Below are 23,748 nucleotides of genomic sequence, written 5' to 3'. Positions count from 1 at the left end.
CGACGCAGTGACGTCATCGCTTAGCTGGGTGACGTCACCGCGGGGCCCTGCCAAAGGAAGCGGGGGGTCTGAGCGGCGCGGCCTCGCCCTGCGCCTCCCCGCGAGGAGGAGGCCCCGACCCCGCAGATTAAACGAATCTCCCCTCGTCTCTCGTCAGGTGAGAGCAGCGGCGACGCGGACAGCCGAGCGGCGTGAGGAGGCGAACGGCCGCGGTTTGACGGCTTCCCGCGCTCCGCTCTTCCCATAGGCCCATCTCCCCCCCCCCTCTAGACGCCGCGGGCTGGCGGAGATTGCGCGCGGCATCGCGGTAGGGGCCGCTAGGAAAGAGCGTAGGCTTCGGTGTCTGACTCGCGGGAGTTTTGTGCGGCCGCGGCGCCGTAGTCTCGTGTGTCAAACGCGTGTCGTGCATCTCCGTTGAGTCTGACGCATCTCCCGCGAGTTGCACGTATCTGCGTTGAGTGTCACGCGACGTTTCGGGCAACAGGGCATCTCCACAGCACACAGAGGCCAGATTAAGTAAAGGCACAACGCACGTGTCGCTGCCCGACAGTTTTTCGGGTTGCGCCGCGTCTTGTTGCTCCTGCACGATGTCCGACGTTTCGCCTCTTCAGTTCCAGCATGCCCCGATAGAAGCTCCCAGGCACTTTGGGGCAAGTCGCCGCGCAATCACTGAGCATGGCTCCCGGGGAAGCGAGGTGCACGTCGGACCGTCGTGCCGAACGTGCGTACGCAGCCCCGTGGCAAACCGCGACAAACCCCACACACGAGTAAGACGAAGCACGGAGACGGGGTGATGGTTCTGTAGCCTCCGTCTGAGGGGGACGCGAGATAGCGGGCACGGGCATCTGTCTGTAGTATCCTCGCCGGCGAATACGCCGCGCTGTGCCGCACCGACACACGAGAGAGAGTTTTGACGGCGCTTTAGTGAGAGGTTACGCGCGATTTCAAAGTTGAAGTCCGCACGCGACGGTACTTTTGCGCCGCAGTGACACGGCACGTCGGGTTTATTGTTTGTTACTGAACTGCATTGACATCTCCCCCCCCGCCGCCGTCCCCGCTACACCTGTGGCCCAGAATGCGGCTGTCTTGAATGTCAGATGATGAGCAGCGTGGATGGGCCACCACCACCACCACGCCCGATAGGGCGTTTTTGGTGGCAGCAGAGGACAGCGTGGGAAAAAATCTATCTCGCTGTATGTACTCTGCTCCCAACATTTGTCCGCGTGTAGATTTGTGGAGCGCCTTAGTCAAAGGCACTTTACAATAATTATGAAATTGTACGTAGGATGATAGTGGTTTAAAATAAAGAGTGGGGTTACTCAAAGTGGCGGTGTTGTTATGGTGATAGGAGGACAGATGGGAGTGGTTAATGAGGGGTTGGGGTAGTGATAGGGGTTAGTTGCAGGGGTTAGTTACAGGGGTAGCGACAGTGGTAGTGATAGGGTTAGTGACAGGGGTAGTGATAGGGTTAGTGACAGGGGTAGTGATTGGAGTAATGAGACGGGTAGTGATTGGAGTAATGAGACGGGTAGTGATATAGGTTATGAGAGGGGTAGTGATGGGGTTAGCGATAAGGGTAATGATAGGGGTAGTGATGAGTAATGACAGGGTTAGTGATAGGTGTTGGGGGGGTAGGGGTTGGCTGGGGGGCTGGGAGTGACAGGAGTAGGATGGGCTTGGGAGAAGAGATATTTTAAGGGGGGAGACGAAGCAGGCGAGTGAAGATGCTCGTTTCATACGCAGTGGAAGTTTGTTCCGGTGAAGGGGAGCAAGAAGGGAAAAGGAAGAAAAGCGTGACAGGGTGCAGGGGGAAGGGAGAGTGGAGACTGGGAGCGTAGAGGATGAAATGCCAGAGCTGTCAACCCCCAATCAGTGTGCTACCTTACTACAGACCACATTCAGACCTTATTGGTCACCCCGTGCCCCTTATGAATCTCAACGTTCATCCTATAAAGTCCCATCACAAGGGAGAAACACAAACAAATAGACAGTCACCTCTACTAGACTCACCACTAGTACACTCAGCACTACACTCACCACTACACTAACCACCAGAGGTGTGGACTCGAGTCATGTGACTTGGACTCGAGTCAGACTCGAGTCATGAATTTGATGACTTCAGACTCGACTTGGACTTGCATAACAATGACTTTGTCCCACCTCTGAGGTGTGGACTCGAGTCATGTGACTTGGACTCGAGTCAGACTCGAGTCATGAATTTGATGACTTCAGACTCGACTTGGACTTGCATAACAATGACTTTGTCCCACCTCTGCTAACCACAAGTACACTCACTACTTGTGCGCTCACCACCTGTACTCACCACTACATACCTGTCTTCCCTTTATCAGAGCCTATCTTATTACAGACCAATTCAGATCTGCTTGGTCACCCGTGCCCTTATAAGTATTAAGGTTCATTCTACAAAGTCCCATCAAAAGGGAGAAACACCCGTATTAAAACGGCTGTACGCTGTACAGACCTGAAAACTCAATTTCCATGTACAAGAAGAATACGGGGTAAACCATATGGGTTGACAACTATGGGGATGGGGCATGGTAGTGAGATGCGCGAGAAGCAAGATAAGGTGGGGCGAGACTATGGAGGGATTTATGGGGCTAGAGTGAGACATTTAAACAGACGGCGATATCAGACAGGGAGCCAGTGGAGTTGGGAATGTAGAACGAAAGTGTGGGAATTGTGGGGTAGGTTAAACATGGTGTACAGTCAAACAACCGACTCGGCGTGGGTAGGCCTTCATCCAGCAGTGGATTTTATAAAAGGGCCGTGATTCTACGCGTACTGAATTTGTATTTGTTTCAAGTTGCGGGCGAGGGGGCGGTAGGGTTGGGAGGTGTCGGCGGTTGCCCCTTGGGGCGACGGCCACGGTGGGTGGCGACGAGTCGAACCGTGTGAAAGCACACGATCAAGGAGCTTGTGTACGTTGTGCATGAACAATGTGGTACCAATTTAATTGTCATTGATGTTAATAAGAGCCAGTGCCGACTGGCACTGCTTATCCGTACGGTTAAGCCGTGTTAACGTGTGTACGCTCAAATCTCCGATTAGCACGGTTGGGTACGTACGGCTGTCTGGAACACTCTTCTTAACAATATTAGCAAGCCACTGGAGCTATGCACTTTTAAATCATCTAAATTGAAAACTAATTTCTTTACTGCTTTTTGCGTTTAGCTTGTTGTCCCCCCCCCCCCGCACCTACGATTACAGTACGGTTGCCTACGTAGGGTGCGAAAGAAGTTCAACATACGTACATCCAAGTCATGTCAAGGGCCAGTGCGAACATGTTTAAGAGCCAGTGGTGACGAGCACTGGCTCTTTACCATCCGTCTGCAAGTTGCAGGGTGGTGGGTGTTCCCGTTCACCGCCGAATCTCAGAACACTTGAGCTGGTTTCAGCGTTAATTTTACTTGGAGAATCGTAGTGTCGCCGTTTTTTTTATTGAGACAATATTTGGGCCCGATACGTGACGTTGTGATGGTTATGAAAAGTAGGGGGATAGAAAGATGGTGAGTGGGCTCGCTGCCCCAAACTATACAAGGCGGTCTCACTGATAGGGGATAAGGTGACTTTTTTTAAGTCAGCGGGAAGGGATATAACTGCAACGCAGCTGACGTAAAGAAAATAAAAATATAAGAGGCGACTTAAACGAGCAATTTTTATTTCCACCCCCTCCGATTCTGGCTTCCGTCTATTTCGGAGTGGTTATGCCCCCCATCCTCGGTCCATGTCTCCCGACTCCTCACCATGGTAACTTATTTCAGGTGTCGTACGAGCGTGGTGCGCCGTTGTTTTTTTAAATACATTGCACTCACCGCAAGGAACCGTTGCGACACGATCGCCACTCTACGATAGCTGGGGCGCCAAACTGTGCCATGCGCCCTCTTGCACGGCCTTGTGGGAGCCTCGGCACCAATAACGTTTTTCAATTAAAAAAGAGGTTCTTCCGATTACGCTCCAATGACGCACACATACGTCACGAAAAACAGTCATGAACCACCTAGGTTTACATAGCGTCGACGTCCGACTGCATTTCAAGAAGATGTGGGAAGCAGTGGGAATATTGATTTTGTCGAGAGGCAGTCATTGGCAAAGATAGGAACTGGGGGGGGGGGGGGGAGGTTTTGAGCCTGGACTTTAACAGGCACAGGAAGTTAGCAGCGAGGTTGACTGGGAGAAGGGAGTTGCACGCTATTGGGGGGCTACATGACAATGAGCGACCAGCCACTGAGTGAAGTTTTACTGGGGGGTGTCAATCAAAATCCTTGGTTTGCTGGTGCAAAGAGTGCATGGAGGAGGGGATTGGAGTGAGATGAGAGGATAGAGGTTGGGGGAGGAGAGAGTGTGGACGGGAGTAGAGTCGAGACAAGGGGGCGAAGGGGGTAGGCAGGGGCGAGTCCGTGCAGGTTCCTGAAGACAGAATCAGAATATTTTTTCTGGAGGAATCCGATGAGCTATTAAACTCTTTTTCACAAATGTCCAGTAGGGTCAGGTCAGAACCTTACAACAACAAACAATACAAACAGCAGGATAGGCGTGCAAAGTATAGGAAAGGTAAAGAAATAATGTGGAAATTTATAGCAGAAAGTTTTATCTAAACGCGTGTTTGATTCTAAATTTGGAGAGAAAACCCAGAGGACCCGGAGAGAAAAAAAATCCACGCCAACTCCAAATATACAGCAGCAGGCGTCCGGGTCGGGATCGAATCCCTGACCTCCTGCACACCAGGCGAGGTAGTTAACATCTCCTAGCCACGTTGGCGATTTATCTGGGATTGGAATGGGAGCCAGCGGGTGGAATGGCATGTTGCTGTGATGTGGTCACGCTTATTTTGGGTGTGGCCGGGCTGGCTTTGGTGGGGCGCCAAAGTGGCGAGATGTTAACTACCTTGCCTGGCATGCAGGAGGTCGTGGGTTCGATCCTGACGCCTGCTGCTGTATATTTGGAGTTTGCGTGTCTCTCTCTCATCATCATCATCACGGTGGCTAGGAAATGTTAACTGCCTCGCCTGGCATACAGGAGGTTGTGGGTTCGATCCCGACCCTGACGCTTGCCGTATTTATGGAGTTTGCATGTTCTCCCCGTGGTCGTGTGGATTTTTATCCGGGTCTTCTGGTTTTTCCATAAATTTAGAATCAACATCACGTGTTCAGAGTATTTGGCTGCTATACATTTTCACGTGATGATAAGCCACTTCGTTGAGCTATCATTTGTGATTGCCAGGTCGCTTCTGACAAAGAGCTATATAGCTCAGTGGGCCTCACCTGGTGAAATAAAAATAGTTTAGTTTTTATAATCTTTGACACACATTTGCAACGACGTTTATGAAGATAACAAAACTAACGCTATGGTCCGAGTTCTTACTCCATAGGAACTCTGGTGAACGAAGGTTTAATTTCGACCTCCTGACATACTCTTGATGGTAACGCTCGTGTCAGCGACATCATATATTTGTCCACTTTTGCTCGTGACAGAATCAAAAGTACGACTGTTGTAACGTACACAAGGAGGTGAGCTCATGAAATCACAACCGAGCTCATAAAATCAAGATAAAGTTTCTTCTCGCTCAGACGTGTATATAGAACTTCTTTCGCACACCGTACGTAGCCAACCGTGGCTAAACGGAGGAGCGTGCGGAAGAACAACAAACTAAACACAAAAAATCAGTTCCAAAGAAACGAGTTTCAATCTAGATCATTTACAAGTGCATCGCTCCAGTGGCTTCCTAATAACCTATAGTTTTTTAACATTTAAAAATTGTTAACTAAAACTAAGGCTAGAAACACACTATGTTTTACACCATTGGAACCTCATTTGCCAGTAAAAAATATGATAATTGTTTTTTTACCCTTCTATCTGGCAACATTATCAGAGTTATGTTTTTTGTTTGCATTTCGACTGCAGGTATTGTGGTCTATGCAAACATGACTCCTTGTAACAAAAAAAGGTGTCAGTTTTGTTGCCAGATAGAAGGGTAAAAAAACCAATTATCAAACTATTTTTAATTTTACCGGATAAGGCCTCCACCGAGCTATTGTGTAGCCGCAGTGGGGTGGCATCTACATCTACTTCTTACTTCCGTCGGCCAGTGGTGCAAATTCCACGTTCCCGCGGCGAGGGCCCGTGTCCACATTGGCCGCTCACTGTTGGACAGTACCCCCACTACTTTGTTTGACGTCAGAGGAATGACGGGGCTGACTTTAACCCCCCTGCCCGCCCCACCTCGACCTGAAGTTGAACTCTCAACCGTCTGACAAGTGCCTTAACCGCGGTGCCACTCCGCTGACAAGTAATGGCGGTAATGTAATAATTGATTTGTTGACCCGGTGGTGTAAAGCCTCACCCTTTCAACAGTCGGTGGGTTACAAAACCAACGGGCCACCACTACCGTGTTCTTTGGATCTTAAGACCCCGACGAAGAATAAGACACACCTCAAACCGATGCCTGGTTTTCAGTAACGTTATGCAAATCTGGTGATACAAACAGAGACAAATATCCCCCGTATAGCCTTTAAAAGATTGTCAGGGCAAGTGCTGTTAGCGAGCACCTATGAAGGCCGACACGGCGCACGAGGGGGTGGGTGGCCAGCACCACGCCCGGCCGCCTTTGTTTCCCTAGTTGCGATGTTTGCCACACACCTCACCGGGTACTCATTTGAGGCCGAGTCGACCTAGGGGAGGCCCAGGATAGGTTCAAATAATCGTCACCAGTGTTGGCCGTGAGCGGGAATTGAACTCGGGTCGCCGGGTTCATAGCGCAGCGCGCTAACCTCTACACTACTGCAGACACACACACTCATCTACTGCATTGTAAGTAAGAGGAGATATACGCAGAACTCTCTTTCTTTGCCTCCATATATGTACGTGAATTTTTTTTAGCCCACCAGCCTATTGGATTTCCAGACCCAATGTCATCAAGCGGAAATATGTTTAAGCAAGCAAACCCTGGACCACTTTTTCCCCCATCAGGAGCTCGTCAAGTCAGGCTTGTTCAACCAATGCCGTGTTATGACCAGATGTGATTTGCAAGAGCTTTACAACACGAGACAGGCCCGGTTCAATGCTCAACGGCGCTACGTTTGTGGCCTGGATAACAAGATGCACCTGCAACTTGAATAAAAAATATTGAGTTGACAAAAAAATGGCTGCTCCTTGGTATTTTGGTTGCCGATCCCTGATCACGGCGAACGGCGCGTGGCACGGACAGCGAGAGAGAGACCCGTGCGAAAACCCACGCAGGAATAGTAATGAGTACGCACAGCGTGCAGGTTCTGTCCTATCCATTCGAGGCCGTTCTCTAACGAGCTGCGAACATTTCCTTTCCTCTCGTGAAGCGGTGCTGGCGATTGTAACGATAACGGTGACGATAGCGACCGGTGGTGACGACCGTGAACGACGACTACGACCGTGATAACAACGATTTTAACTTTCCACAGCGGCCGAGTGGCCGCACGGCTCCGCGCACCGGCGCGATGGGCGCCTTCCTGGACAAGCCCAAGATGGAGAAGCACACGGACCGCGGCGCGGGCAACGGTCTCAAGTACGCGCTGAGCAGCATGCAGGGCTGGCGCGTGGAGATGGAGGACGCGCACACGGCCACCGTGGGCCTGCCGTACGGCCTCGACCACTGGTCCTTCTTCGCCGTCTACGACGGGCACGCTGGCTCGCGCGTCGCCACCTACTGCTCGCAGCACCTGCTCGACCACATCACCTGCAACGCCGACTTCAGAGGTGACGGCTGGCCGTTGCTGTTCGTGTGGCGCGTGGCGTGTTGTTGTTATTGGTGTCAACTTGGTGTGGGGAGCGGTGGTGTAGTGAGCCCGGCGACCCACGTTCGAATCCCGCTCGCGGCCAACACCAATGACGACTTTTATCTGAATCGGTTCTGGGCCTCCCCTAGGTCGACTCAGCCTCAAACGAGAACCTGGTGCGGTGTGTTAACATCGCCGCTTGGGGGGCAAAAGCGGTCGGGAGTAGTGCTGGCCACCCACTCCCTCGTGTGCCGTACCGGCCTTCATAGGTGCTACTCGCTAACAGCACTTGCCCCAACAGTCTGTTGCAGGCTATAATGGGGGGGTCTTTGTTGTTTTGTTGATCGCGAGCGAACGGCCCGTCGCTCGCTTGCGCGTCGAAGCGTCGTTTACGCCTGGCCATGCTCGGCCTCCTCCCGCGATCAGATTAATTAATTCACCGTGCGTGGAGACGTGTTTACTCTTGCCGGTACTGTACCTCCTGCGAAATGATTAATTAATCGACAACCGACCGCCGACGGTTCATGACGTCGACGGTAACAATCATTCTTGCTCCTGGTAGCCGGCCACAATTAAATAAATTCATCGTGACCCACTGCTGACTATCTCCTACCCCTCTTCATTGTCATACAGTAGACCAGTGACACATTTACGGTCGGGGGGGGGGAACCACGCAGATGAAAAGCCGCTGACCTCACTCGCACCTCTCTTTTTCGCGCCCACAGGCGACTCTGTGGAAGTCACCGGCCCGGGAGGCAAGAAACCGCAGACGGACAACCGGAAGAACGAGGAGGACGAGGAGGACGGCGAGAACGAGCTGGCGGGCAACAACGCGGAGCCGAAGACAAAATCTCCGGCGGGCCCCGACCTGGGCCCCGCGTCCGGCCCTGCCCCGTCGGACGAGCTGTCCGTGTCGAGCGTGAAGACGGGGATCCGCACGGGCTTCCTGCAGATCGACGAGCGCATGCGCGCCTTCTCGGAGCTGCGCAACGGCACGGACCGCAGCGGCTCCACGGCCGTGGCGCTGCTGGCGTCGCCGCGCCGCCTCTACTTCATCAACTGCGGCGACTCGCGCGGCGTGCTGAGCCGGGGCGGGCGCGTCCACCTCTCCACCGAGGACCACAAGCCGTGCAACCCGCGCGAGAAGGAGCGCATCCAGAACGCCGGCGGCAGCGTCATGATCCAGCGCGTCAACGGCTCGCTGGCCGTGTCGCGCGCGCTCGGCGACTTCGACTACAAGTGCGTCGACGGCAAGGGACCCACCGAGCAGCTGGTGTCGCCCGAGCCCGAGGTGTACGCGCTGGAGCGCGACGGCGCCCTCGACGAGTTCGTGGTGCTCGCCTGCGACGGCGTCTGGGACGTGGTAGGCAACGAGGAGCTGTGCGCCTTCGTGCGCTCGCGCCTGCTGCTCACCGACGACCTGGAGGCCGTGTGCAACCACGTGCTCGACACGTGCCTCTACAAGGTGAGCGTGTGTGTGTTTTGCCTGGCACAAGCGTCGTGGTGACGTCACCGCCACTTAGTGGCGAATGGCGGTTGTTGTTGTTGTATTTTGCGTGTGGGGAGCGGTGGTGCGGTGGTTAGCGACCCGCGCTACCAACCTGGTAACCCGAGTTCGATTCCCGCTCATGGCCAACACAGGTGACGATTATCTGAACCGGTCCTGGGCCTCCCCTAGGTCGACTCGGGAGACAAAGGCGGCCGGGCGTGGTGTTGGCCACTCAACCCCTTGTGTACCGATCCTTCATCGGTGCTACTCGCTAAAGGCACTTGCTCAAACAATCTGTTGAGGCTATGCGGAGGATCTTTGTTTTTGTGGGTGTGGGGAGTGAAAGTCGTAGCAGTTAACGTGCTGCGCTACGAACCCGGTGACCCGAGTTCGATTCCCGCTCACAGCCACCAACACCGGTAACGATTAATTATCTGAACCGGTGCCGGGACTTCCGAAGGTTGACGCAGGATTAAGTGAGGGGCCGAGACGTCGTTGAGAGTCTCGCCCGTCGCGTTCTCCGACCGAGTAGGGGAGGGCCTTCATCCAGCAGTGGATTGACAGAAGGCCTGTGTGTGTGCACCAATGAATTTGGCGGTGACGAACGAACGAATGAATGTGGAGGAATGAATGAACGTGTGTTGTTGTGTGACCCTCCCCCCACCAGGGGAGCCGGGACAACATGAGCGTCGTGCTGGTCACGTTCCCCGGCGCGCCCAAGCCCTGCCCCGAGGCCATCAAGCGCGAGGCGGAACTCGACGCTTACCTGGAGGCGAAAGTCGAAGGTCAGTGGGCGAGCGAGGGTTGCGGGGGGGGTGGGGAAGGTCAGCGTGAGCCGCACGGCATGCTGGGTGGGAACCGGACAGTGGTGGCGGCGGCGGCGGCAAGCGGTTGTGCTTTTTTAATGTAAATTGGCGATGACTTGGAGGTCCGTGACGATTCATTCGCTCGGTCGATCTGGCGGAAGTGTGCGCTCAAGAATCGAATATTTTCGTCGCGCACCAAGATTGAGAGAGCGCTTTCGTTATTCTGGTTTGTAACGGGAACACGGGCGAGACGGAACAAATGAGGCCCATCGGCTCCATACGAGGAACAGGGACTGAACAAATGAGACGGTACAAACGAGGCGCATGCGTTGTGTGCGTGTGTACATGTGCGAGCGTGCACGCACGTGTGTGTATGTCCCCGAGGTTGACTCGGCCTCAAATGATTACCTGGTGCATTGTGTAAATATTGCCACTCAGGAAGACAAAGGCGGCCGGGCGTGGTGCTGTGCCGGCCTATATAGATTGAAAGCTGCTTCATGTACGTATGTTGTCTTTCCCCCGCACCTCCGATTAGCACAGTCGGCTACGTACGGTGTGAAAGAAATTCAACATACGTACGTAGGTGCTGGCTAACGGCACTTGCCTCAACAGTCTGTTAAGGCAATACGGTGTGTGTGGGGGTGGGGTGGCGGGACCTTTGTGTTTGTTGTGGAGCAGAGATCCTGGAGAAGCACGGCATGGAGGGGATGCCCGACCTCCTCTACGTCATGAGGACCATGGCCACTGAGCCAATCCCCAACCTCCCGCCCGGCGGGGGGCTCGCCAGCAAGTGAGGGGGGCGCGGGGGTGGGGCGGGCGGCCTTTCTGCCCACACACACAGTCACGCAACAACAACAACAACAATTAAACACGTTAATTTGTCATCGAGCTGCGCTTGGCAGTGCGTGAATGAATGTGCACTGAAAAAGGGACATTGTTCGAAACGTCGCGTGTTATGTATTTCTTATTTTTGAAGGCCCCACAGTGTTATTGAGAAATGTGATTTCCCCCCCCTCCTCCCCGACAAAAATAAAGGCAAAGATCTCCCCCCGACCCCGTGTAGCCTCTAGGCTTCTTGAGTCAAGTGCCGGTAGCGGGTATCTGTGAATGCCAGGGGTGGTGTGGCCAGCACCATGCGCAGGCCACCACATCTGTCGCTCCCCTGCGCTGTTGTTTTACACGCCGCACCGGCTACTCGTTTAAGCCCGAGTCGACCTAGGGGAGGCCCAGGACTAAACTAAAACTAAACTCAGCTAATTTTTGCTTTACCGGGTGAGGCCCACTGAGCTATGTAGGAAGCGACCTGGTCATCACAAATGAAAGCTCAACGAAGTTGGCTTATCACGTGGACATTTATAGCAGCCAAATTATCTAAACGCGTGACGTTGACCCTAAATGAGGAGGGAAAAACCGGAGGACCCGGAGAAAAATCCACGCGACAGCGGGAAGAACACGCACATTTCAAAACATACAGGCGTCAGGGTCGGCATCGAACCCACGACCTCCTGCATACCAGACAAGGTAGTTAACATCTCACCACCGCGACCGATTTAGATATTCGCCACCGATTTTGGCCTTGAGCTGATATCGAACTCGGGTCGCCGGGTTCGTAGTGCAGTGCGCCCACCACTGCGCACTATCGCTAACGTACGCCACACACACGCCACACACACGCCACACACACGCCACACACACGCCACACACACGCCACACACACGCCCTCGCGTTTGTGGTGATATAGCTCTGTGATGTCGCTTCGTGGGTCATACGGCTCTGCAGCGTTGTTCTCTAACCCCTGAGCGCGTTCCCGACCTCACGGCCGCTCGTGAGCTTGTCGCCCCGGTTCATGCCGATGCTTGTGTTTTGTTTGGCAGGCGCGGAGTGATCGAAGCGGCGTACAACCGGCTCAACCCATACAAGGAGGAGGAGCTGGTAAGGAAGACAATCGTAATGCCCATCATCGTAACAGCGCACTTCGTTTACCTCGGAAAGCCTCGGCGAGTCTCAAGACTTTTTTCAGGAGGGTCCTGCCAAATTTTCCCGGCCTGGGGGTGGGGGGGGGGTTGGCGACGATTTGCCGCCGCCGCCGTAAGCCAAGTCCGTCTCTCTCCTGCGAGCAACGGAGCGGCGCGCCCGATCGCTCGGGCGTGGACCCGCCGTCACCGAGACCGCGGAGTTGTGCGCGGCTAGGGAGCGGCACGCCCCGACACGCCGGCGGTGAGCGTCTCTGCGGTAGTCATTATATTTCTTTATTTACTACGGCCGCGTTTCCGTGTGCGCCTCCCGGCAGGGTCCCGTGGATATGGACGACACGTGGTAACGGCCTTACCACGGACGACGACGACGACACCGACACCCGCCGGCGGAACCTTACCTCTCCACCGCACCCGGACTCCTCGACGCGCCGCGGCACGAGCTGACCCCTGCGTCCCCTCAACCCCGGGGACCGCCCCAACACCCACACACACCGTCCCCCCCCTCCCCCAACTCCTGCCCCCCACCACCCCGCCCCCCACACACACACGACCCCCAATCTCCCCAACTCACTTCACGCCTCCCATACACTCACACAAGTGGTGCTGGCCCAATCGACGACCCTACCCCCTCCCTCCCTCCACTCCACCCTGCCCCCCCCCCGTCTGTGCGTTGTTAAAAACAAATGTTGAATCAAATTTTATTGAACGTGCCCTGCGGAGTGCGAGGCCGCAGCGCTGCACGTGCCGGTTTCTACCGGAAGCAAAAGTACATTTCACCGTGTCCCCTCCTGTACACGTTGACACCAGCTCACCCCCCTCCCACCCATCGGATGGATTTGTCGTGATTTGAGGGTCAATGTTCGTTTCAAGAATCCATTGTATTTTCTTTTGCTTGCACCATGTCTGTACCGTCTGTCTTGTACCGTTCGGCGCGTGTGTGCCGCAAGCTTTGTTTTGCCTGTCTCCGTACGCTCCGTCTCATTTCTACCTTCTTGTCTGAATTTCTATGGCCTCTTGGATGTTCCTTCTCATTTCTTCCGTCTCGTGCACGAGATGCCATTCTGCCACGGACACGGCATCCCATTCTCTCGTACTCTATATCATCTTAATTACATTGCCGCCGCCTCGTTCGTACGGTCCCATCCCGTCTCGTTCTCGCCTGTCGTTCGTGTGGTCTGTCTCGTCACGTCGTCCTCCTAAACGTACATATGATTTGCGCGAGTCGCAAATGACCGATTCTCGCGCGGTTCCATGCATGTTATCGCGAGCGTTTGAATCTCTGAATCGGCGAATCGTTGCATCGTTACACGCCTGCCGTCTTCCTTCACACTCCCCCTTAGCCCCTCCCCGTGTCCACGTGCGCGAGTGTGCGCGTGCGTCCGCTTGCGCGTGTGTGCGAGGTGTTAAATAGTCGCGTTCGGGTTGCGGATGTGTACAGGCGACCGGGCTCCTTGTCTGTCGGTGGTGGCGGTCGCGCCGTTGCCGTTCCGGTGGCGGCTACGGCGTTCCCTTTCGTAGCGCTCGTGTGTCAAGTGCTGAAGGAGGCAGTGGGGGGGGGGGGGGTGAGAAGCTCCAAATCCCGTAAACGATTTACGCGGCCAAAAACTGGAACGGCTCGACATTGTTGCAATGGGGAGGAGGGACAGACGAAGCAAACTTTGGCCTGACGTCTGAACACTAACCCAGCTGGCCACCCAGCCACTCGTACCAGCCCTGGCTGTGACCCCATCTGGCTAACCAGCCACAAGTACTCGTGCTACCACTCACCCTAACCAACGAGCCACCCAGCCGCGCGTAGTAGTCCTCGCTGTGACTCTAACCATCTCACAAACCAGTCGCCGGTACCATTCCTATCTTTGGTGCTAACAAGTAGCAAACCATGAGTCTCTTAACCATCCGGCCACTTAACTAGCTCTTGCACTGGCTGAAGTCGAACTAAATAGCCAACCAAGACATTAATACGAGCCCAAGCATTGATCCTGACAAACTAGCCCGGCCACGAGTGCTGTGCTTCTCGTAGACCATTGGGGCCAAGACGAACGTCAACCGAATAGTCGGCCATTCCCTCGCCGCGGCAGTAGTATCCTTGCCACCGACTCCGAGCCATCGGAGCTATGCGCTTTTAAATCATCTGGATTGAAAACTCAATTCTTTAGAACTGCATTTTTCGTTTAGTTGTCCCACCCACACCTCCGATTATCACGCTTTGGCTATGTACGGTGCGAAAGAAGTTCAACGTACTTGCGTATAACCCCACCCATAACCCTACCGCGACTTTGTAGCCCCCCCCCCCCCCATTCAACTTTCAGGATTTTGGAATTCGCAGCGTCGGCAACGAACGGCCCCTTTTGCCCGTGTTCCACCCGTGACCGAATATCCGTGAGGGTCGCCGCGAGGCAGTACGACGTACACCTCCTCATGCCCCCCCCCCCCCCCTCTCTTGCTGTGGTGCAGCCGCTCGGCTCTCCGATCATTCGAGTCAAATCGATGAAACTCGCGGCCCCTGCAGGGACGGCTTCCCACTGGGGGAAGCCCAGGAGAGACCCTCCAGGGCAGTGGTTCTCAACCGGGTGAGGAGGGGGGGGTTACGTGAGACGATTTATAAATGTGTGAAGTTATATCGTACGTGAGAGTCATGATGTATGAATCTGCCACTATAAAGTAACTACGATACAATTTAAATCCACACGGTAACCTACAACGATGTAGAATAACTTTCTAAACTCGGTTTATCGTAGACGGTGTTGGTTTCCAGGAGTAGCCAGCGAGCGCCAACTAATTTCATCACCCGTGCAGTTTCTAGCAGCTAGTTAGGGATACATAAAAAAAATGGAAAATTTGTTAAAATATTGATGTTCCTTATTCGTACATTTATTTCTCAGAACCATGTTGGGTCAGGCAAGGCGGGTGGGGGGGGCTTACTCAGTTGAGACAATTCAACAAGGTGGGGTAAAGTCGCGAACAAAAGTTTCAGAACCGCTGCTCTCGATGATTGTTTTGGCCTGCTCTGCCACGTTCGCCTCGACTTTTGAAGAAGTGGGGCAGTCCCCAATCTCTACTCTGCCACACACGGCCTGCCGATCGCCTGTCTGGTGCACACATTGATACCGCTGGCAGGACAGAGGCGCACACCTGGAATTCTAATCGACGGCCTCCGTGGATTGCGCGCCCAGTTTGCTAACCCCGGCAGCATCCAATCGATCGATCTCTAATCATCGGTTCGAGTACTTGACACAGGATCGCGTGAAATTATTGGGGAGGGGGCGGGGGGGATAACCTCTGCTTCCATGTGTGCCGCTGGACGGGAGGTGATGGGCGGGGGGAAGGGTTTCAGGAAACAATGTGAAGGGGGGGGGGGGCGGCAGCAGCGGCAGCAGCGGCAGCCATTTATAAAGTGGCCCTAAAAATCGACCAAGAGTCGATTTGCAATTTTGCAGCGGCCAATCCGCCCAGCTCCACTGCCAATGCTGCTGCTGCTGCGTGCGGACAGCGCGAGGCGGCGCGCGCCCCACGGGTGTCGCGCGCCCCGGGGTGTCGCGCGCCCCCGGGGTGTCGCGCGCCCCGGGGTGTCGCGCTCCCCGGGGTGTCGCGCTCCCCGGGGTGTCGCGCGCCCCGGGGTGTCGCGCGCGATGACTCCTCCTCCCCAGGGTCTTGCCGAGGAGCGGCCACCGCTTCTGTGCGGCGCTATGGCCGAACGTTTCCTCCGAAGCGAAGCATTACAAAACTCCCTCTCGTCGACGACACGTTATTGTTACAATTACGATGAATGTTGTTTTTTCTAAAAGAATGGAATTCCTCTTTTAACGTTTTTAATTGGTATTATTTTTTTAAACAATGTGGTTTTTTTTGGTACCGCGGTGATTAACGGCATGTGCTTAAAAGAAAAGAAACATCCCCCAATGTAGTTTTAGTGATTGTTGCGTGCAGCTGAATCGTCATTGCTGCTGCTGCTGCTTGTACAAAGCTTCGTTTGGTGCGACGCGCTTTTCTGCTCCTCTGCCCACCATTCTGCGTGCATGCAGTGGGACGGGACTTTTGGCCGACCGATCGATTGACCGACCAATCGATTGATTGACCGATCGATTGACCGATCGATTGAACAACTGATCAATCAACCGACTGACCGTTCGGGAAGAAGGTGCAGCCTTCAATAGGCTTGCTTGCACCGCTGCCTGCAGAAGGGCCTCCAGATGACAGTCCCTCTCGAGAGGGAGGGGGGTGCCCTACTCTGCCACACCGGTCACACGGCTTGGCACAGGTGGCACCACACGCGACCTTCTTTCCCGATCGACTGAATGCGATGTGCCCATTTCTGCTGCCGGCTGGACAAGCCGGGTAGGGGGCGGGGGTGGCTGGGGGAGGGGGGCGATTTGCAGAACGCGCTTATTGTTTTAACTCCTGTGCCGTGAGATGAATTGATTCGATTGAACCCGGTGACCTCTGGATTGGACCACACGTCCAGCGTGCCGACCATTGCACAGCGCGGCGGCCCCTGTCGGGAAGAAGGCGCGACCCCGCAGTAGAATTGGTGGGCGCAGCGGTGAGACGTCCGTGTCAAATTCCTTTTCGTGGGACCAGCCAAACCATCGAATGGTAGTCGTGGGAACCAAGTGAATTCAGGGATCAACGTCGTTATTTTGTCGGTGAGTGCCGACTCGGCGCTGTTGGAAGACGGCATGCTGGGTACGGGGAACTTCGCGACAAGGTTTTGGCTGTGTTAGGTTTTTTTGTTTTGTTTAAGTGTCGATCGACGAAGACGACACGGCAGAGTCACAACCTGTGTCTTGGGGTCGAGAAGTGCGATTTCGCCTCCTGGGGACCCCCGGTCAGCCACCGTTGTGTGTCCTGCGCTGTTGTCAATCCACTGGTAGACATACGCGCGTGTCGGGGGAGGGGGGGGGGTTATTAAACTATTTTAAACTATTATGATTTTTTTACCCGGTTAAGGCCCACTGAGCTACATGGCTAACTTTAAGAAGCGACCTGGTCCCAAGTGATAGCCCAACGGAAGTGTCTCGTCATCATCACGTGGAAGTTCATAGCAACAGTAGCCAAATACCCTTGATCGCTTGACGTCGATTCTAAATGTGGAGAGAAAAACCCCGGATGACCCGGAGAAAAAGTCCACGCGACCACGGGAAGAGAGACACGCAAACTCCAAATATACAGCAGCAGGCGTTAGGGTCGGGGTGGAACCCACGACCTCCATGTACACCAGGCGAGGTAGTTAACATCTAGACACCGTGATGATGAGAGAAAGACACGCAAACTCCAAATATACAGCAGCAGGCGTCAGGATCGGGGTGGAACCCACGACCTCCTGTACACCAGGCGAGGTAGTTAACATCTAGCGACCGTGATGATGATGAGAAAGAGAGACACGCAAACTCCAAATATACAGCAGCAGGCGTCAGGATCGGGGTGGAACCCACGACCTCCTGTACACCAGACGAGGTAGTTAACATCTCCTAGCCACCGTGATGATGATGAGAAAGAGAGACACGCAAACTCCAAATATACAGCAGCAGGCGTCAGGGTCGGGGTGGAACCCACGACCTCCTGTACACCAGACGAGGTAGTTAACATCTCCTAGCCACCGTGATGATGATGAGAAAGAGAGACACGCAAACTCCAAATATACAGCAGCAGGCGTCAGGGTCGGGGTGGAACCCACGACCTCCTGTACACCAGACGAGGTAGTTAACATCTAGCCACCGTGATGATGATGAGAAAGAGAGACACGCAAACTCCAAATATACAGCAGCAGGCGTCAGGGTCTGGGTGGAACCCACGACCTCCTACATATCAGGGGAGGCAGATAACCTCTCGCCACCACTGTGAATCTGCTTCAGGCTGGTCATCGCGTGTTTGCGAATGCGCCACCGTTATGGGTTTTAAAGTTAACTTCCACGTGCCGGGCTCGGTAGACCAACATGGATCGGATCCCACCGCGCGTTCCGTGACATTGTCGGTACACGATTCTTTATGAACGGAGCTGTGGGGACTCTTAAGTCTGGAATCGTAGGAAAACCACAGCTCTGTTATTGGCTCGCGGTCTGGATGCAGTCTGTTAAATTCAACAGCGACCCCCCCCCCCCGACTCCGATTTCCTACGAGTCGAATTATCTGAACACGTTCTTTCTCACTATTCGGAGACACCTTGGGCCTGCAGAAACAAAACAGCAACAATACGAAGCAGTTATTTTCCCCTACGATTCCAGACCCCTGCATACTGTATCGTGTCTGTGGGGATTCTTAGAGTGTCTGTGGGCTCGTGTTGAGGCTGTGAGTCGTGTTGTACACACCCCCCTCCCTCTCTGGTCGCCAACTTCTGGGTTTGCCACTCCCAATGCCCGCGTCTCTGTAATCTGCCGCCCTGCGCCACCCTGCCCACGTGCTCCACCCTGCCCACGTGCTCCACCCTGCCCACGTGCTCCACCCTGCCCACGTGCGCCACCCTGCCCACGTGCGCCACCCACCAACACAAACCTCCGCTTTCCGGTTAAACCTCTCAACGCTTCGCTGCCATCTTCTGTTATTGACGTCCAATTGTGTCCTGGACCCTATCCTTGCAATCGTGGAATCGAAATCGCAGTCGTAGTGGGAGGGGGGGGGGGGTACACGACCGAAACCCGAGTGGCTAGACAACGGTGTTGTTCACGAAGCGAACGGAGACGGGATTGAGTTCGAACGAAGGCGGTGATGCCGGCGAGAGGACGGCACCCGTGGCGGAGGAGTTGTGTTCTCGTCGCTTCATTTTGAGCCGACGAGGGGGCCGGGGGGGAGGGTTTGTCAGACGGTCCGTGACGTTACCGGAGTCATGAGCAGATGTGGACTCTGCGCGCTCGCCTCGTGCCGTGAAAGTTTGACGACGACCTCGCGTGGCGCCGGCAGCAGAGCGACTCCGCGCGCCCCCCCCCCCCCCATTTGTCGCCTTCGCAACTTGTCTCCGAGCATGAGCTCGTCTGCGACCGACTGTTCCCCACACCCCCAAACCCGCCTCGCTGCCAGAGAGAGAGAGCGTGGGCTGGGATTTACCGCGTCCCACGCACCACAACCGGCTCTGCAGACAACGCTCTCTAACGCGGTGGAGGAGACCTCGTGTGGCAGAACGGCATTTATATTTGGGGTGGGGGAGGGGGTATCGTTTACTTTCCCAAACCACGTGTACCATCCGTGCCACCGTGTCTCTCTTTCCCCACTCCTCTATTTGATAAATAAATCAGTAAAACCGCTGCTTTTTGAAGCGTCGGCAATGTTGTTTTTTGTTGGCTCGACGTCTACACGTGATTCCTCTCGAGGTCCGCTCTGTGCGCACAGTCCCCGCGCGCTGCTGCTGCTGCTGCCCCCTGGCCCCCTGGCACCCCTCTGGGTCACTTCTGGGGACGCTGCCGACGATCTCACGTCGACCAAATCTGCCGGGAGATGACGCCAGACGCAGGCGGATCTCGAAAGCTAAGCAGGTGAGAGCCTGCGCCTGGGACGGCTGTCAGGAGACGCGCCGTGGAGCCGTGCTCCGTTGGAGGTGGGTCCTGCAGACGGCAGTGCAGGATAATCCATTCTTGTCCTGCACTGCTTCGGTGGCTGTCGCGTCTGAACGCTGCCCGCCCTTGGACAACCAGCACTGACGACGCAACGTGAGTTGTGGCCTAATAAGCCAGACGACCCCCCATGGCGTTGGGAGGCGCTCATCCAGTAGTGGATTGACGTGGGGGGGGGGGGGGTGCTCAGCCAGTGGTGGGAATTCAATGCTTCCACGGCGGCTGGGCAGTGTTTGTCAACAACAGGGTAAGCTGTCGCTACTTATTCTTAGGTTTTTTTCGGTAAAGTCACGTAGGTAAAACATTAAAATTGGCTACCACATTCTGATGAGCTCCCCCCCCCCTCTCCTCCCCCCTCAACTTACTTTTAAGGGATTACATCTTGAATCATTGCCTCACTTGATGCAGCAAATCTGGCTGTGACGGTCCCACCTGATGACGGAGACTTGTGTTGCTTCCGAAACATCGTGATTTTTATTTTATTTTACTTTTATTAATTTTGATGTTTTACCTACGTGACTTTACCGAAAAAACCTAAGAATATGAATCCTTGCAGTCACGAAAGCTTCAAATCTAGAAATACTGTCGCTACTTGTTTACCAAGTGGTTCAATTTCGCAACGTGTGGAACATTTCCCCACGCTGATGGGACGATGATCATTGACGGTGATCGTTGATGGTCGTCTTTGATGGTGATGATGATGGGGGGGAGGGGCCTCATTGACCTTCAGGATTTTGATCTCGTGACCGAAAGAATGCCGCTCAACTAACCGAGTTAAGATGCGAATTTTGGCCTTTTTAAACATTTGTTCGTGAAAACGTAAATATCCAAACGTGTAAAAAAATTACTATATGCTTTCCTTTGTAAAAACAATTAAACGTGTGATTTAAAAGAATAACGCCGATAAAGAAACTTTCTTTGCCCCCTACCTGCAAACTTCCGCGAAAACATCAGAGGCTTTAACAGTGCGGAGCATGGAGCGGGGAGGTGGAGGGGGGAAGGAGGGAGGTGGAGGGGGGGAGGAGGAGGGAGTGGGAGATGAGGAGGGGGGAGGAGGGGTGGAGGGTTGGGGAAGGAGGGAGGTGGAGGGGGGTAGAGGGGTGGAGGGGGGGAGGAGGAGGGGGGAGGGAGGAGGAGAGGAGGAGGGGGAAGGAGGGGGAGAGGAGGGGGGAGGAGGGGGGAAGCAGGGAGGTGGAGGGGGGTGGAGGGGGATGGAGGGGGGGAGGAGGAGGGGGGAGGGAGGAGGAGAGGAGGAGGGGGAAGGAGGGGGGAGGAGGGGGGAAGCAGGGAGGTGGAGGGGGGTGGAGGGGGATGGAGGGGGGGAGGAGGGGGATGGAGGGGGGGAGGAGGAGGGGGGAGGGAGGAGGAGGGGGGAGGAGGGGATAGGAGGGGGTGGAGGGGGGGGAGGAGGAAGAGGGGGGAGGAGGAAGAGGGGGAAGGGGGGAGGAGGGGGAGAGGAGGGGGAGGAGGGGGTGGAGGGGGAGAGGAGGGGGGAGGAGGGGGGTGGAGAGGGGAGGAGAGGAGGAGGGGGGGGAGGAGGGGGGGGAGGAGGGGGGGAAGGAGGGGGGGGAGGAGGGGGGGAGGAGGGGGGGGGAGGAGGGGGGGGAGGAGGAGGAAGGAGGCGTGGCTACCACGGCGTCACTCGCCTGAGCGGCCAATAAGAGCGGCACACATCAGACACCACGTGACGCCACCCCCCCCACCCTCGCTTCACCACCCCCCTACCCAAGATGGCGGCGCGCAGGCACAGCAAGTCCGCCCGGTGAGGCATCTGCGGTCTCTGTTCGCGCGCTTATAAAACAACAACAACAACAGCAGCAGCAGCGTCGGGAGAAACGCGCCCTTCTCCCGGTTTGATGTGTGTGTGGATGGAGAGCTGGCGGGTTTTTTTGCTTGGGGAAGCGAATTGAGTTTTTCCTCCTGTGAGGCGATGCTGTGTTTGGGCCTAGCGCAACGGGGTTTGTGTCACGCCGCAGTCGCTAACTCGCCGCTTGGCTCGCTGTTTGGTCGTCGTGGTGCCTCTAAATGAACACGACTCATGGTTCTGTACGGGTGCGTTAACGATTGTACAGTAGTCGGGTCGCACAGTACTCCAGGCAACAACAACAACTGGTTCCCTCATTGACACACACACTCACACTCCCCTCCGTCAATGTATAAGAGCAAAGACAAAGCTCCCCTGTGTAGCCTTAACAGACTGTTGGGGCAAGTTCTGTTAGCGAGCATCTTTATAAGGCCGGCGGTGGGGTGGGCCAGCAGCAACCACGCCCGAGCGCCTTTGTCTCCCTAGTGGCGATGTTTACACGCCGCACCGGGTACTCATTTGAGGCCGAGTCAACCTAGGGGGGGGGGGCCAGGACCGGTTCAGATTATCCGTCACCGGCGTTGGCCGTGAGCGGGGAATCGAACTCGAGTTGCCGGGTTCGTAGTGCAGCAGCAGCCCCGCTAATCGATGCATTACCACTGCTCGCTCCACCAGTGGTTGTTAACGTCACGCACCCCCAGAGATGCCCCCCTCTGGGGGGTGCGAGACATTGCAGAGTTTCTTTTTTGTGACGGTATTAATCACGGGCACGTCAGCACAACTACTTTGTTTCATCAAACCTATGTATCTATTTACATTGTACATGTTTTAACGAATGGGAACCAAAGGGCTGCAGTGAAGACTAAGAACAAGAAGCACTCATTAACAACTCGCGTAATATGAGTAATCTTAACTCTGGACAACTCCTACGCCAACAACACAAACGGCCGCCATTTAACCACAAAGTGGTGATGACGTGTATACAGCCAGGCTAGGTGCACTTTGAGGCTATATCACCTGAAGTGCTGAACGCCGGGTGTTATATGAGTGTCACGGGACAGGCCTTGCAGGTGCTATGCGTTGACTGAGATGACTTGAAAGATGCACCCATAACCTGCGCTACCCCAATGTGCAAATGTATTGTTTTATCGCCCGGCGTTCGGCTCGTTGTTGTGAGCTTATCCCCTCCGCCCTCGGTTGTTTTTGGGCAGCGACTGCCTCCAACTAACCAGGACTGTAGCTTCCTTCACGAACCTACTCCATAGATGCCGATCTTGACACCGCTGGTATCGGTCATCGGAAAGTCCACTCATCTGAAAATCATTATGTACTCAGCTCGGCTCTCAACCGTTCACCCCTCTCAGCAGTCTGGCCAAACATAATCTGATTGGCTGGTCAGGCAGTGTGCTAATGGTCAACTTTAGTTTGGCAGTGGAAATCTCGCTTCGAACGGCATTATTTTTTCATGAGTTGAGTAACGTTTCGTTGAGCTGCCCGATCCATGTCGCCATACAAACATCCGGCTCTTCTCGGGAAACAATCTTGCCCTCTCGTTACGCCTGCGAAACGTGGACCCCCCTCCCCCCCCTTAGAGCAACAACGTCCTCGGTGTGAAACATTCAGACTGGCGCTACCAAGCATCAATCATCGCGTTATCCAGCCTGGATTGTGAGCAGCTAGCTAGCTAGCTCGCACATCTTTGGTGTGCAACACTGTTGTCGAGGATGCTTTGGCCGGGTCATGTAGCCCACATGTTCAAGCAGCTTATGTGGAGCCGGATAAAAGGGCCTAAACAGGAACGGCGTAGGTTTTATTTTAGATTGGCTTATGTAGTGCAGGAGGTATTGGAGCTCCGTGAAATTGGTAATGAGTTGTCCCAGATGTGTCCAGATTGGCCTCTTTGGAGGAAGCTCGTGGAAGACGCGACTGGGCAGTTGAAAACAGTCGTTCTGGCAGCAACAATGGCAAGTGAAGTGACGCTCTCAACAAGCAGAGCCGCGGGGTGGCTAAACAGCCAGATGGGAAAGTGGGGAGTGCAGGTGGTGCAACTGTCCGTCATCGGAAGTCACTCGATTTGTACACCTAGGTCTGTTCTGTGACCTGCCAGCAGCCTTTAATGTCCCTGCCACTTGGTGGTGATTGGAAGTTTGTGTGCGCTGTGTGTGTGGGATTATATGCCTTATTGTCATTTGCGTTAAGGGACGAACGGGACCGTATTCCTGTGTGTGTGGGACTGGATGTCTGTGTGTGGGAGGCTATGTTCCAGGAGGTGTTGGGCTACTTGCCTGTATGACTGTAACTCTGCTTTTGATGTGTGGTGGGCTGTTTTCCTGTGTGCCTGCCTGTAGCGGTTAACCCACTGC

The 23,748-nt window shown here is 54.8% G+C and overlaps 2 protein-coding genes across 2 annotated transcripts in view; both read left to right on the top strand.

The window, feature by feature from the left end:
* The first annotated feature begins 36 nt into the window (after positions 1–36).
* Positions 37–19,276, top strand: LOC133356310 (protein phosphatase 1A-like). The gene is made up of 7 exons (XM_061573762.1): positions 37–157; positions 7,455–7,749; positions 8,495–9,234; positions 9,926–10,043; positions 10,743–10,854; positions 11,939–11,996; positions 12,355–19,276. The coding sequence occupies exons 2-7, from the start codon at positions 7,491–7,493 to the stop codon at positions 12,382–12,384; spliced, it is 1,317 nt and encodes a 438-aa protein (XP_061429746.1). The 5' UTR covers positions 37–157; positions 7,455–7,490; the 3' UTR covers positions 12,385–19,276.
* A 1,985-nt stretch (positions 19,277–21,261) lies between these two features.
* Positions 21,262–23,748, top strand: part of LOC133356257 (neutral alpha-glucosidase AB-like) — a 28,149-nt gene continuing 25,662 nt past the window's right edge. The window contains 1 exon segment of the mRNA XM_061573656.1: positions 21,262–21,343. Coding sequence (XP_061429640.1) covers positions 21,312–21,343 — 32 coding nt within the window. The 5' untranslated portion in view covers positions 21,262–21,311.

The sequence above is a fragment of the Lethenteron reissneri genome, chromosome 53 (genome assembly GCF_015708825.2).
Source record: "Lethenteron reissneri isolate LAM-NWPU_2019-01 chromosome 53, ASM1570882v1, whole genome shotgun sequence".
NCBI classification, from domain to species: Eukaryota; Metazoa; Chordata; class Hyperoartia; order Petromyzontiformes; family Petromyzontidae; genus Lethenteron; species Lethenteron reissneri.
Note: the sequence above shows the minus strand (reverse complement) of the source record. Positions and strands in the feature narration are given on the sequence as shown.